Source organism: Cervus canadensis, chromosome 12, assembly GCF_019320065.1.
Source record: "Cervus canadensis isolate Bull #8, Minnesota chromosome 12, ASM1932006v1, whole genome shotgun sequence".
Lineage (NCBI taxonomy): Eukaryota > Metazoa > Chordata > Mammalia > Artiodactyla > Cervidae > Cervus > Cervus canadensis.
The window spans coordinates 29526978-29542771 of NC_057397.1; the positions used below are offsets into that span (position 1 = coordinate 29526978).

General features: G+C 45.0%; 1 protein-coding gene across 2 annotated transcripts; it reads left to right on the plus strand.

Moving 5' to 3' along the window:
- The first annotated feature begins 11483 nt into the window (after positions 1-11483).
- LOC122451310 lies at positions 11484-14074 on the plus strand. 2 transcript variants are annotated; one of them, XM_043484047.1, is made up of 3 exons: positions 11484-12215; positions 12513-12806; positions 13385-14074. In XM_043484047.1, the coding sequence occupies exons 2-3, from the start codon at positions 12653-12655 to the stop codon at positions 13855-13857; spliced, it is 627 nt and encodes a 208-aa protein (XP_043339982.1). In that variant the 5' UTR covers positions 11484-12215; positions 12513-12652; the 3' UTR covers positions 13858-14074. The 2 variants fall into 2 exon arrangements, with proteins under 2 accessions (XP_043339982.1, XP_043339981.1); XM_043484046.1 differs by having other exon boundaries at positions 11484-12806.
- Positions 14075-15794: the final 1720 nt, after the last annotated feature.

A 15794-nucleotide genomic window follows, 5' to 3' on the forward strand; every position in this document is an offset into this window, starting at 1 on the left:
TATGCTTAAAGTTTCAGCTGAAGTCTGTCTCACTAACTCCTATCTGTGGATAGCAAATGCTATTTTCAATACATAAGTGGATAAATCAAATATCCTTGACTTAATGGAGGTTATATTTTAGTAGAGTGAGGTAGGGAGATGGCAGGGGGTGGGGGTGGAACCAAGGAGAGACAGTAAACAATAAACTAATAAAGTAAATTGTATATAGTACATTAGTGAGTTGTAAGGACTCAACTCAAGACTTGTAGCTATCGTATTGGACAGCGTAGCGCTAATGTCTTCATTCCCTGGGTTTCATTTCATTTAATCTGGAAAAATGTCAGAAACAAATCAAGCTGCCATATTGGCATTCATTTTCTCAGATGGGAAGTAGCCCTCTGCATCTAGGTCTTCCCCACCACAATGCAGGTGGGGTCAGGTTGGGGGGAGGGACGTTGATGTGTTTGCTTTTCTGTTACACAAAAAGCAAACAAAAACACAAGCACACTGGTAAATTCAGGTGCAGAGGCAGCTCCGCTATTTGCCCCCAGGCTCACGCCCTCCAGGGCTCAGGGTCACTCAGATGATTCCCTTTCTTGATACAAAAAATGCAGCAAAACAAACTGTCCTGCAGACTCTGAAGGGCAATTACAAAGGAGAGGTTCCAAAAACATTCAGAGATGATGTCACCGGAATGAATGGACTGCTTGCCAAGGTCTTCAAGAGAACAAGCCTTATTAGATTATACAGCCTTCACATTACTGTCTAATCAGAGACAGAGCAGACTGTTTTGATACAGTTTTAGCGGGGGCAGCTATTTTGGCAGAGCTGTCCCAGGACCACCTCATCAAACATCCCCTCCACTCCGGTATCCCCAAACCCACTGTGCACCCATGACCTTGTGCCAACCCCACCACAACCATTTATGGGGTTTTTTGCCAATTCCATTGTTTTCAGTTCTGTATTAGTCTTATATTTTATTTCTTTTTAATGAAAATTATATATAATATGCAATATTTGTATTAAAAAGATGGGAGATCATAAATACATGTGCTTGTGCTTGGAAAGAATGGACTTCCCTGGTGGCTTGGACAGTAAAGAATCTGCCTGCAATGCGGGAGATCTGGGTTCAATCCCTGGGTCAGGAAGATCCCCTAGAGAAGGAAATGGCAATCCACTCCAGTATTCTTGCCTGAAGAATCCGATGGACAGAGGAGCCTGACAGGCTACAATCCACGGGGTTGAAAAGAGTCAGACATGACTAAGCGAATAACACTTGAAGAGAATATATCTGAAGGTTTTTTTATTTTTATTTATTTAAAAAAATATATTTATTTATTTGGCTGTGCCAGGTTTTAGTTGTGGGATGCAGGATCTTTTGTTGTGGCATGTGCTATCCAGTTCCCTGACCAGGGATCGCATCCAAGCCTCTTGCATTGAGAGTGCAGAGTCTTAGCCACTGGACCACCCCGGAAGTCCCTGGAAGGATATTTTTTAAATTGACAAACATCACTGTCTCCAGGGTGAAGAGTAGAGGACTAGGGATCAGGAATGGGGAGAACTCCCTCCCCATAAGATACATTTTCAATGTTGTATATATATGTTTTTATCATATGCATCTTTTATTTTCTAAAACATTTTTTAAATTTAATTTTATGTACTTATTTGGCTGAGCCAGGTCTTTGCTGTAGCATGCATGACCTTTTGTTGTGACATAAAGGATATTTTTTTAATTATTAATAGTTGCAGCATATGGGATCTAGTTCTACAGTGAGTGAAAGTCGCTTAGTCACGTCCAGGTCTTTTCAACCCCATGGACTGTAGCCCACCAGGCTCCAGATCAAACCCAGGCCGCCTGTATTGGTAGCGTGGAGTCTTAGCCACTGGACCACCAGGGAAGTCCCTCTGGAACATTTTTTAAAATTTATCTTTTAACAGTTTCAGGTTTACAGAAAAAAATGGGCAGAAAGTACAGAATTCCCATAAATTCCCTCAGCTCCCACACCCCATCACTAATGTCATGCACTTGTGTGGTGCACCCTTCTTAAAATTGATGAGCCAATATTGATACGTGGTGATGAAAGTTCACAGTTCACATTAGTGTTCACTTGATGTTGACAATTCTGTGGGTTTTGACAAGTATAATAATGTGTATTTGCCCTTATCATATCACACAGAACAATCTCACTGCCTTCCACGCCCCCTCTCCTGAGTCCTTCGATCCCTTCTTCCCTCTAGGCTGGAGCAACCACTGATCATTCTACCATTTTCATAGTTTTGCCTTTGATTTTTTTTTTTTTTTTTGGCCATGTGTATCTTTGGGGGGGGGGGGGCGTGTGTCACACAGCGTAAGAGATCTTGGTTCCCTAGTTCAGCTCAGCCCCTCAGTCACATCTGTTTCTTTGCAACCCCATGGACTGCAGCATGCCAAGCTTCCCTGTCCATCACCAACTCCCGGAGCCTACTCAAACTCATGTCCATTGAGTCAGTGATGCCATCCAACCATCTAATCCTCTGTCACCCTCTTCTTCTCCTGCCTTCAATTTTTCCCAGGATCAGAGTCTTTTCCAAAGAGTCAGTTATTTGCATCAAGTGGCCAAAGTATTAGAGTTTCAGCTTCAACATCAGTCCTTCCAATGAATATTCAGGACTGATTTCCTTTAGGATGGACTGGTTGGATCTCCTTGCAGTCCGAGGGACTCTCAAGAGTCTTCTCCAACACCACACAGTTCAAAAGCATCAATTCTTCGGTGCTCAGCTTTCCTTATGGTCCAACTCTCACATCCATATGTGACTAATGGAGAAACCATAGCTTTGACTAGCTGACCTTTGTTGGTAAAGTAATGTCTTTGCTTTTTAATATGCTGTCTAGGTTGGTCATAGTTTTTCTTCCAAGGAGCAAGCATCTTTTAATTTTATGGCTGCAGTCACCATCTGCAGTGATTTTGGAGACCAAGAAAATAAAATCTGTCACTGTTTCCATTATTTCCCCATCTATTTGCCATGGAGTGATGGGACCAGATGCCATGATCTTAGTTTTCTGAATGTTGAGTTTTAAGCCAGATTCTTCACTCCCCTCTTTCACTTCCATCAAGAGGCTCTTTATTTCTTCTTCACTTTCTGCCATAAGGGTGGGGTCATCTGAGTATCTGAGGTTATTGATATTTCTCCCAGCAATATTGATTCCAGCTGTGCTTCATCCAGCCCAGCATTTCTCATGATGTGCTCTGCATATAAGTTAAATAAGCAGGGTGACAATATACAGCCTTGACATACTCCTTTCCTGATTTGGAACCAGTCTGTTGTTCTATGTCTGGTTCTAATTGTTGCTTCTTGACCTGCATACAGATTTCTCAGGAGGCAGGTCAGGTGGTCTGGTATTCTGGTATATCTCTTGAAGAATTTTCCACAGTTTGTTGTGATCCACACAGTCAAAGTCTGTGTTCCCTAAACAGGGATCAAACCCATGCCCCCTGCTTTAGAAGCTCACAGTCTTAACAACTCAACTACCAGGGAAGTCCCACCATGTGTATCTTTAATCATTTTTCAAAAATCACTTTTAAGACAGTAAAAATATTTTTTAAAAGTCTATTCAAACTGAGTCTCACAGGAGGGCCCCCTCCAAACTGTCATCATAAGGAAATTTAACAATATTGAACAAACCTATATAAATGTGTGTTGAGAAAGTTATTAAAAATATAAATGAACATTTTCTGGAGAGCCTGTTCCTAAGGGGAAAGGGCTATATTGTGTCCCCAAAATCTTCCTTTCCCTCCTCCACCTCTAATGTTTAAAGAATAATTAGGTTGACATAATCAAGACACTTCACAAAGCAGAGGTATTTGCCAATATATTATCAATTGAAAGTCATAAATATGGGTGTTGCACCTCAAAGAGCCAGTTAGAGGCCTGGAGACAAAGAACTCCTAGATTCTCAGAATAGAGACAACACTCTGGATGACAATACCCTTCCTGAGGGCACATAACCACTGTGTCATCACTATTGACTTTCTGTCACCTACTGCCTGCTCTGATAACCTGATACACCCGTGGTCCCCAGCTTAACCCCAACCCCTATGTCAGAGAAATTCTGAAGATTAGCATGGAGATGAGGTTCTGGGACTGAATAGACTGGCGAGGATGAAGCTCTTGGTCTTTATTTATTCCTTATTATTGTTTAAAAAATGTATTTATTTGGCTGCACTGAGTCTCACCTGTGGCACGCTGGATCTTTTGTTGCTGCATGTGGGAATCTAGTTCCCCGACTAGGAATCGAACCCAGGGTCTCCCTATTGAGAGCAAGGAAATCCACTGGACCACCAGGGAAGTCCCTCTTTCTCTTGCTTTATTTGGTAATAAAACAACTAAAAAATAAGAGATATTTAAGGTGTTTTCTAGGCTTCATTTTAAAGCCTGTATCAAATATACTTGTATCAAAACAACAGTATCAAAATGCCATGTGCCCTTCCCTACTTAATGGGATCCCGGCACACCTGTGGCTCCAAGGGGAGGAAATGGAAGTAGGCACAAGTAGGCGTCAGTGCCACCTGTCTACCGCGGCTCCCACAGTGCCTGTCCTATCCTATACAAACCGATCTCCTTGGATTAAATATATTCCGCCCAAACACAGCCAATTCATTCATTTTGTATTCCCTGTAGAGACTATCAGAATATCTGGATTTTCTAAATCAATGCCAGATCGCAATATCAGAATTATCAGAATGAATCTTCTTGCTTGCTTCTAGTCATAGCCTGTGATTTAAAACTGTGGTGCTGTAATTCTACCATCTCCATTGTCTTCCTTCCAAAACACACGGCAGTTCACCACCTTCAGGCTTAAAAGGTTTGTGTGTAGGGACTTGCCTGGTGGCCCAGTGGTTAAGACTCTGGGCTTCCAATGCAGGGCGCGGGATCAAAGCAGGGAGACTGCTTCTCCATAGCACCTTCGTTAGTAAGTTTTCTGAATTAAGAAAAGCAGCTGAGTCACCCTGAAGTCAATGCTTGTAAGAATCACCTGATGAGTTTGTCCCTCTCAAAAGTTACATCTCCTTTCTTGATACTCACCCAAAATTTCATGCCCCTCAGCCAGAGATTATCCTAGGTTAGAAAGGGGCGTTAAAACAAAAACAAACAGGGGACTCTGATGAGAATGGTCTAAAAAGCCTCACTGAGTGAGTTTCAGTCACTTTTATTTTTACCTTTATTTCTCTGTGGTCCACATTTTTTTTGGAGAAGAAACAGAATTCCAAAGGGCAATCTTATTTAAATATTCAGATGTATCACTGACTGCTTGTAATGTATACATAATCTGTTTCTAGAACTTCTGAAGCACTTCAGTACCTGAGCAGATTTCAATGAGAAAGAAGTGTTGGGGAAAACTAAGTGACCTGAGACCCTAGGTCCAGCAAACATTTGTGAGCGGCTACTATAGACTAAGCAACTAAACATGCCCTATAGGCTCGGGGCTTCCCAGGTAGCTCAGTGGTAAAGAGTATGCCTACCAACCCAGGAAACTCAAGTTCAAGGAGGGCATGGTAACCCACTCCAGTTTTCTTGCCTGGAGAATCCCAAAGACAGAGGAGCCTGTCCAGCTACAGCCCATGGGGTCACAAAGAGTCAGACCTGACTGAACAACAATTTTAGGCTCAGCACCTGTTTTCACAAATGCATGCTCTCAGCTATCCCCCCAGGAACCTCATTTTCTAAATGAGGAAGTGGCAGCTCAGAGAGCTTGTCCAAGGTCACATAGATATTAAGTTTGTGTTGCATCAATCCTAGATTGATCAATTACCCACAGATGCAATAGGTTTAAAGAGTGAAACAAGCAAGCATGAAATCACCTGTCTTTACATTCAATGGCAAAAAAAAAGTCTCGAAAATGTTTTGAAATGGTGGCTCTGTGATCATGACCCACAATAACCTCTCCTGAGAAGGGAAATAATGTGGCTACATGTGGTTAGAAAATGCTGCCCCACCCTCAAATTCATACCTACCAAGTCAATGAGCTCCCTGCTTACCGTGCCCACCTCCTGAGTCATATTAATGTACCAGGGGCAGGAAGGAGGGGGAATTCCTTTCCACACTGAAGTCTTATTTCAGGAATGAGTGACTCAGATGCCATTGACAGACTTCCTACCCAACAAACAGCCTTATTAAGGAGCCATAGTCTTTCAGCACACACTTATGGGACTTGGGCTTCCAGAACCCTAATTTTTAGCCTATGGCTAAATTCTGGGTCCCAAGTCTGCAAACAAAATCACCAGAAAGCTCTGGGGCCAGAGATTTAGCTTCCCTGATCCTAGGCATTTCTGTGAATAAAATAAGGATATTAACACCTACCATGTAGAGAAGTTGTGAAGAGAAAATCAGACAGGAGGTCATGAAGTTGATATCAGTAGTTCCAGGACTGATGGGAATTCCTGCTGGATGGCCAGGAGAAAGGAAAGGGGATTATCATGAACTGTTGTTGTCTGGTCATGTTTGGCTCTTTTGCGACCCCATGGACTGTAACCTGCCAGGCTCCTCTGTCCTTGAGATTTTTCAGCAAGAACACTGGAGTGCATAGCCATTTCCTCCTACAGGGGATCTTTCTGACCCAGGGATCAAACCCGAGTCTTCTGCATTGGTAGGCAGATTCTTTACCGCTGAGCCACCTTGGAAGTACTTTATCATCAATAGCAACAGCTAAAGTGCTGTCCCGGTGACTGCATTTCTTCAAGGAGCTTGAACTCAGGACCCACAGGGGGCTGGAGATGCCAAGGAGAAGGCAGGTGGCCAGAGCAGGGCTCCAAGGACAACGCAATGGGATAAACGAAGAAACGGAGGAGCAGCAAAGAGGCTGGGCCCCCGGAAGACTGACTCGCTCTTTCCGGAGTTTGAGGAGGACCCCAGGGGAAGGTGGGATTGGGCGATTGGATAGGAACGAGGAGAGGGAGAGGTTGCCAGGTGGAGAGATGGCATTTTAGGCAAAATGAACAGCACAAGCAAACACACGGAGCCTAAGAATGTGCTTGGGGATTGGAAAAGAGTCCAACTGGAGGGAGTGGAGAGTATGGTGGGAAAGGAGCAAAGATAAAGCTGGAGAAAGGGCACAGGGTGGGCAGATAAGGGCTCAGCAGGTATCTTGATTCTGGTTGGCAGTGGGGAAGCAAGAGATGAGGAAGGTGAGGGCTCTGGAGAGATCTCTGTTACAGAACGCTCTCACTAACGGCTCTGCATATGACATGATGAATAGTGCCGAGATGTTGAAAAAGGACCGAAAAGAAACAAGGAGGGAGGACTTCCCTGGCAGCTCAGTGGTAGAGAATCTGCCTGTCAGTGCAGGAGACACAAGTTCGATCCTGGATCCAGGAAGATCCCACATGCCAAGGACCACCTAAACCCCTGTCCCATGACTACTGAAGCCCCTGCCCCAGAGCCTGTGCTCTGCAACGAGAGAAAGCCACCACAGTGAGAAGCCCATGCACCACTAGAGAAAATACCCATGCAGCAAGGAAGACCCCGCACAGCCAAAAATAAAATATATTTTTTTTAAAAAGGAGGAAAAAATAAGCAAAAAAGGCTATGAGCCTGGATACTATAATCAGCATTTGAGTAACGACACAGATTATAGTGAGAAGTTCCCAGAGGTTCTTAGTACTAAAACCCAGTGTATGGTGACTGCCATGTGCTAGATGGTGTCTCCTTCCTAGCAGCACATTCCAAAGTGTGACTGGCAGCCTATGGCATCCGAAAGTGCATCTAGTTCAGTCTGTTCACAAAGGTCCCTCTCCCTAAGCAATGCGGTCAGCTCCTGAGAGACATCAGTTTCCATAGAATACCTTGATTTCTTTTCTTGGACTCAGTTTCTCTGAAGGGCACAACTGTGGACTTACTATGTGCTGCTAGCAGTAGTGGGAGTTTAGTCGCTAAGTTGTGTCCAGCCCTTGTGCCCTCATAGACTGAAGCCTGCCAGACTCCTCTGTTCATGGGACTCACCAGGCAAGAACACTGGAGTGGGTTTCCATTTCCTTTAGGAAAGTTATAAAATATGGAGATAACAGGAAGAGATGGCTTCTACCTTCATGGCGATGGCTCCTAATGTATACATAGCTATTATAAAATGATATCTGCTAAATGGGCTTTAAGAACAGCAACAAAAAATGTACAATAGCCAATACATAGAAGCAACTTAGATGTCCATCATGAGATGAATGGATGTCCAACTTAGATGTCCATTGACAGATGAATGGATGAAGATACACATATACATATATCTATATATTCCACTATATATCTATATCTATATATAGATATAATATATATATATCTATATCTATATATAATATCTATATAATGGAGTATTAGTTAGCCATGAAAAAGAGTTAGGACTTCCCTGGTGGCCCAATGGTTAAGACTTCACACTTCCAACACACAGAGTGTGGGTTTGATCCCTGGTCGGGGAGCCAAGATCCCACATGCCACGTGGCATGGTCAAAAAATAAAAATAAATAAAATAACAATAATAAAATCATTTTTAAAAAGAAATCATTTAAAAAAGAATGAAATAATGCCATTTGCAGCAACATGGATGGACCTAGAGATTATCTTACTAAGTGAAGAAAGTCAGATACAGAAAGACAAATATATGATGTCATTTATATGTGGAATCTTTTAAAAAATGATACAAATGAACTTATTTACAAAACAGAAACAGACTCACAGACTTCAAAAACAAATTTGTGGTTACCAAAGGGGAAATGTGGGTTCAGTTCAGTTCAGTCACTCAGTCGTGTCTGACTCTTTGCGACCCCATGAAACACAGCACGCCAGACCTCCCTGTCCATCACCAACTCCCGGAGTCTACCCAAACCCATGTCCATCGGGTCGGTAATGCCATCCAGCCATCTCATCCTCTGTCATCCCCTTCTCCTCCTGCCTACCTGAAACGTGGGTAGGGAGGGATAAATTAGGAGTTTGGGATTAACAAATATATATTCCTATATATAAAATAGATAATCAGCAAGGACCTACTGTATAGCACAGGGAACTCTACTCAATATTCTGTAACAACATATCTGGGAAAAGAATCTGAAAAAGAATGGAGACATATATATATACACACACACACATAAATATATATAAATCACTTTGTTGTACACCTGAAAATAACAACCATACTGCAATACAAAATATAATTTTTTTAAAAGAACAGCATCAAGAAGATATTATAAGGGCTCAAAGTGGAAAAGGTGATTTGAAAAACTTAGTTACTGCATATAATTTGAAAATCATGTATAAATCCTTGCTTCTCAAGGTGTAGTCCACAGAACCAGAGCACAGGCGTCACCCGGGAGCTTGTTAGAATTGTAAAGATGATAAACTCTGCCCAGACCTTCTGCAACTTTCTTTTTCGACCCCGCCACATGATTGCGGGATCTAAGTCCCTGACCGGGGTTAGAACCCGTGCCCGGTGAAATGGCAGCAGGAAGCTCTAACCACTGGAGCCAGGCAATTTCAGGTTCTGCGTTTTAGTGAATCCTCTGAGGGGGTGTTTGCTCGTCTAAGTGTAGAAGGCAATGGCTTAGTGCCCACAAGGTCCTAAAGCTTGTTTTCAATATGATGGTTGTCTTTTTTTTTTTTTTTTTTAAGCAAATGATAGCAGACAGTCATGAAAACTAAACTCCTGGGATTGTAAGATTAACCTAACCACAACATAATCTTTCAAAATTAGTACTTCTTTTCTTTAAGCGTGTCTTTTATTTCCAATTCTTCCTTTATTCTATATGAGACGGATGCAGGTGCCTGGGACTCAAAGAAGAAAGGAAAAGGTTTGGGGGGAAGGGGCCAGAAATCGGTCCCCTCTGGAAGGCAGACAGGGCTGGCAAGCTGCCAGCAGATTCTGTTCTGGAAAATAGAGCCTGTGTGCTTTGAGGTGGTCTGAGGCCATTTGCTCTTAGATCTTTGCTTCACCTGGCCTGGCAGCTGTCCTGCTGCACTGCTACATCCACACCAATACATGGACTTTCTTTTGCCAGTTTCATCTTATATGTGGTCCAAGAAACATCTTTTCAGCACCTAGTAAGGGCATAGCATGAGCTAAATAGCAAGAGCTAAGGTCTACCCCGGTGTGGTCAAAGATGTAGAAATAATTAGAAGAATAGATAGAAAACAAGTTGTACCAAAAGAGAGACACAAACTGAAGATATGTTTGTATGACTGCTCAGATAAATACGAGTGGTGGGGGGCGGGGTGGAGAATGTCTGGCTTAGGAAACCCGGGAAGGCTTCAAGAAGGAGGAAGCCAAACCAGTTGGGCCTTGAATGATGATAATTTCAAGAGGCAGATCTGGGGTTAGAGCTTTTTTTTTCTTTTTTTTTTTTTAAGATTCTGATGATTTTTTTTATGTGGACAAATTCATTTTTTAATGAATTCATTTTTAATGAATTGTTACAATATTGCTTTTACTTTTATGTTTAGAGGTGAGGCATATGGGGTCCTAGCTCCCTGACCAGGACTCTAATCTGCACCCCCTGCATTGGAAGGTGAAGGCTTCACCACTGGACCACCAGGGAAACCCCTGGGATTGGAGCTTTTGAGAAAGAGTATCTAGTCCCGAAAAAGTAAGGCAGTGGGAAGATAGAGAGTCTCTGAGGATGAGTGTCAGAGAGAACGCTGGGAAGAAGGCTTGGAGTTAGTCGTGCTGCTTGCTAAGCAGTGCTCACTGTTTTGTCCCACTCTTTGCAACCCTATAGACCGCACCCTGCCAGGCTCCACTGTCCATGGAATTTTCCAGGCAAGAATACTGGAGTGGGTTGCCATTTCCTGCTCCAGGACATCTTCTCAATCCAGGGACTGAACACATGTCTCCTATGTCTCCTGCACTGGAGGGTGGATTCTTTACCACTGAGCCACCTGGGAAGCCCCTGGAGTTAGTCATAAATAGCCCCAAATGCCCAAATGTGGGCAGTAAGGAGCCAAACAAGAATTTTTGAGAAGAGCAATGACATGACCCTAACTGTGCTTTGGATGTTTTATATACTAGGGATTCTTTTCTGGGGAGGGAGGGAGGAAGAATTTATGAGACACTCCTATTGCTTCCCAAATTCCCAGCTGAAGACAGAGTTATCATCCTCTTCTTTTCTGTCTTTCCATCTCCCCACAGCAGAACCACCCTCACCTTCCTGCCAACCACACAGTTAACAGATGCTCAGCATCTCAAAGTTACCTGGGGCTGGATGAGACTCCAGCCCCCGGGAGGCCCTATCTGTGGCTTGGGAAGTGGCACCAGCCCCAGTGCCCAGGAAGACCGGCATGGAGCATGGGTGTGCTCTGATGACAAGTGTTAAAACCACCTATTTATCAAAGTCTGAGGTTAGGATGATTATCATTGGACATGTTTACCATCAGAAAGGAGAAGCTGATCAGATAAGAAGCCCCATTTGACAGCAATCTGCTTTCACCTGTACTTGTTTCTGGGTGCTTGTTGTTCTAAGAAGAAATGCTCAGGTTTTTTTTTTTCTTCTGTAAACCTGGTTCCTCTAAGCCAGCTGTTTCTTCTTTCTCCTAACAGCATCACAAAACTTGGGGACTGGATGGAACTGGAGACTCCATCTTGCCAATCCCCTTACTTAGTGGGAAGGCTGAATGACTTGTCCTACTGCTCTTGGCCAAGCCAGAGGAGAGACTTTTAAAATATATATCAAGTGTAAGAGCTAGAGCGCTTAGTCACTCAGTCGTGTCAGACTCTCTGCGACTCCACGGACTGCAGCATGCCAGGCTCCTCTGTCCATGGGATTTTCCAGGCAAGAATACGGCAGTGGGTTGTCACTTCCTACTCCAGGGATCCCTCACATCCTTGTTGGAAGCAAGGGCTTGTCTGTGAACCATGTCCACAAGGCTGTTTTGTGTGCAGGAACGGCCAGCCCCAGCCTCGTTCTGGACCACAGGAGGGGCCTCCCACGAGGCGCAGGGGTGGCGGCGCCTCTGACGGCAGAAGCAGGAGGCCCCCCCAGGGCACCCGGCTTGGACATCTCGACCCCGCAGCCGAACCCCCAGTCCAGGGAGTGTTCTGAGAGCCTGTTTTCACTCAGAAAAACAGAAATGTAATGGAATTTTTAAACTGTCTAGAAGACAATTTTAAACTAAGAAAACGGAACTGACTCTGCTTGGCCGAGGCCAAAGTACACAGAAGTTGGTGTGAAGTCACTTCCACGGTGGGAACTCAGTGAGACACGCTTGGTGGCTTCCCGGAGGAGGTGAGGAGGGATTCTCCATCATCTGCGTCCTTGTGGAGAATCACTGTATGTGGGGGCGGGGTGCAGTCCCTCGCCATGAAGTGCTCAGAGTGGATAAGGATTATTTCTGAGAAATGCAGGGTTAGGTGGGAAGGTGGGCTCGCCCTGGGCAAAGCGTGGGAAGGGGTTCTGGGAGCCCCCATGCTCGTCCTCTCTTGGCCCCCTCCTCCTGCCCCGCCGCCCCCCACCCCATCCCCTCCCCAGTAGGGACCTGTCCGGCCCCGACCTGGTCTGCCTGTCCTCTCATCCTCCCCCCAGGCCTTTCCCAGCACTTCTGGACTGCTGACACAGCTCTCTGCTTAAGTGGTAGGTGTGTGGGAGTGCTGGACACCACTGCGGGCATAACAGGGGCCTCTGCAGGGACACTTAGACCTGAAGAGGGTGAGGCCGTGGAGCAGATGTTCAGAAGACAGAGAGGGGTCTTCAGCAGCGTCCCTCCCCACTTGCCTACTGACTCAGAAGAGTGGTGTGCTAGATCTCAGTGCTCGGTTCAGACCCAAACAACGGGACCTTTGCCACTTCACCTAAGCAGTACTCAAGACTCAGGCCTGAGTAAGTCACATTTATTCTAGTTAGAAAGGGGCACCCAGGTGGTGGAGGCCCTGGGGCTGTGGCTATAGATGGAGGAAGATGGCTCCATTCCATCTCCCACCACCCGCCGGTCTCATACACACACACACCCTGCCCCATCGTCTCATGAACACTGGGCTAAGATGTAAATCGGGGGATCCGCCTTGGGGGTCCCGTGTCCCTCCCTCACCACCATCATTTTTCTCCGCCGATGCACACCCCTTGGATCCCGCACAAACTCACCCCTTGTTTGACATCCTGTGCATTGAGTCCTGCTAACAACGGCCAGCCGTGCTCACCCAAGTGCAACCATCGCTCCGCTCCCTGAAAGGCCAGATGGAAACTCCCCACCCCCCACCCCAATTTGTGGGTCCACATCTGACAGCGCACAAGGCTTTTATCTCAGAAGCAAAGAGCCGGGTTCTGAGCGGCAACCCCGCCCCCCAAGCAGACACGGAGTCAAAAAGACATTTGTCCATAGGGCTCATCACAGGGAAAACTTTTGTTCTTTTTTTTAAAAGAATTTTCTCTTCCCGCCAAAATGTCTGTCCCCGATGCAGAAGCAGCAGCGGCGGCAGCAGGTCTGTGGAAAGCCTGCCATCTGACCTGCTCGCACGTCCCTCCTCGCGTCCCATCTGGTGTCTGGTGCGCACAAAGGCCTCCGGCCGCCCCGCCCAGGCCTTTCTGCAGCCGCCACCGGCCGTCCGGTCCCCTGGGCCCGCCCCGCGCGAGGGTCTGGTCCCCCGGCGCCCCGCGGCCCGCAGTCCAGCAGGTGATGTCAGCGGGTGTCCGAACTCTGCGACCCACCAGGCGCCGGCACTCAGGATTCGCACGTGCGCGCGCCCCTGACTCAGCAGTTTCCAGCGGCCTGGACTGCAATTCACAAGGAAGGACCCGGGCCCGGCTGCTAAGGAGCCGCAGCACCACCTTTCTGCACAACAGCAGAGAACTGAAAACTACTCCAGATTACCTCGATCATGGAAATAGCCACACTATTAAAAAAAAAAACAACACACAACTGTGTAGCTACTGAAGACAATGCTGGAGACCTGTGTCTTTTGGCATCAAAGGCTATCCACAAAAACATTCTTAAATATAAATAGCAGGTTTCCAAGTAATATATAATGTGATTCTACTTTGCTATATAAAATATATATACATTTATACATACATTTATATACATGTACATAGAAAAAGTGTGTATACCAAGATGTTAACTCATTATCTCTGGATACTGAGTTTATGGCTGATTTTATCTTCCTATTTTTTATCATATTTTCTGATTTTCACACATTTTCTATAATTGTATAGTAAAAAAATTTTTTTTAATGAATGCTGGAGACAACTTTCTCATTTACTTATAATATTATTTAAAGCCATGAACTAGATGAGGGGAAATATACAGAAGAGAAGGGGGTCCCAGGCTGAGGCCTGGGAACTCCAGTATTTAGAAATTGGACAAAGGAGGAGACAGGAAAGGAATCTGAGAAGGAGCAGCCAGTAAGAAGGGAGAAAAACCAGAAGGATCCCAGAGGCCAAGAAAAAGAACTGGTTCAGGCTCTGTCACGTGTCCCTAAGAGGTCAGGAGAGTAAGATTAGGACAGCATATGGGGCAAGGTGAAAATTTGTCAGATAAGAGGGAGAGCGAGGGATTGGAGTTCTGCAAAGAAATGGGAGATGTGGAGGGCCGTGTTTTCTCAGACATGGAAATATTTCAACATTGTTGTAGGATGATGAGAACGATCAGGTTAACAAGGGAGTCAGTGATCCAGCAGCCAGAGATGATGGGCAGAGAAGGGGGATCTGCAAGCACAGACAACTAGTGTGGCTATTCAGCTCCTAGGACAGCCCGCCCCCCACATGGAGAAAGAAAGCCAAGCTTAGGTGAGCACCAATGCAGGCAGCATGGTAGGTGTGGCAAGGGGAGATGAGTTATTTCTAGGATGTATAGCAGCTGCTTGAGGTGTGTGACATCGATGGACATTTTACAGAAGATCAGTTGTACCATTGTGTGTTTGCCTGTACGTCCCCATCTCCTTCATTTGTATGATGGCCTAGGGAAATAATTCCCTTTGCCACTCTTTCTCCATCAGCAAACCTTTATCACTACATCGTGAAGAGTTACAGCAAAAGAAACTGATTAGAAGACTCAAAACCACACAAATAAGTTCCCACGAGATCTACAGGACTCAGCCACTGCAGGAAGTATAGATGTTATCATTCATTTATGTGTGTCTCCCTGGTGACATCATTCACTTTCTCCTTTAGAAAGTGAACAGTAAACCAATATGAAAGTATAAATTACTACTTTACACGAGCTAAGTGACGTTTATCAACCACCTGCTGGCGTGTTGCCTTTCCTGGGTCCTGGGAGGGAGCTGACACCAATGTGATGTGGAGGAAGATGAGCTGTGATCCCAGAGCACAGGCTTTCCAAGCCCAAAGATGGGGGCTTGGATAAGAGCAAAAGCTTTACATTATTACAATTACAGTTCTCATGTCCAGCTTTTTTTTTTTTTTTAACTTGATGTTCTGTTTATACTTTTCTGTTTCTACATGCTCTGAAAATAGAACAGGCTTTGGAATCAGCAGTTCAAAACATAGTTCTACCTCTCATTGCCTATCTTCAAAGGCAGATGTAGGTCTTAGGGGGCCCAAAGCTTGGGGGCTTCTCTTAAGAACACAAAACTGAGAGCAATATTGAATATTTCTTTAGAGTGAAGAAGGAAATCACAACACATTTCCGGAGATTTCAGTCTTGCCTTCTGAGATCTCTTTAGACAATTTAGCAGAAACATTTATGCAGAGATGCTCTCTGATTACAATGTTTCCACCCCACCCCACTGGGGTCCTGACCCCCCAACAATGTGACTACCACCCTCCCAGGGCCCTTGCAAGTGGGGGCCCTGAAGTTCAAGCTTCATTTACTTTATAGTAAGTCTGCCTCTGTCTGTGTGATCTGGGGCAGAT

Excerpts from the sequence above, each read along its gene's own strand:
- LOC122451310 (XM_043484046.1), top strand. The coding sequence starts at position 12,653 with ATGTTCAGAAGACAGAGAGGGGTCTTCAGCAGCGTCCCTCCCCACTTG. Across the intron at positions 12,807-13,384 it reads TACTCAAGACTCAGGCCTGA|AAGCAGCAGCGGCGGCAGCA; the intron begins GTAAGTCACATT and ends TCCCCGATGCAG.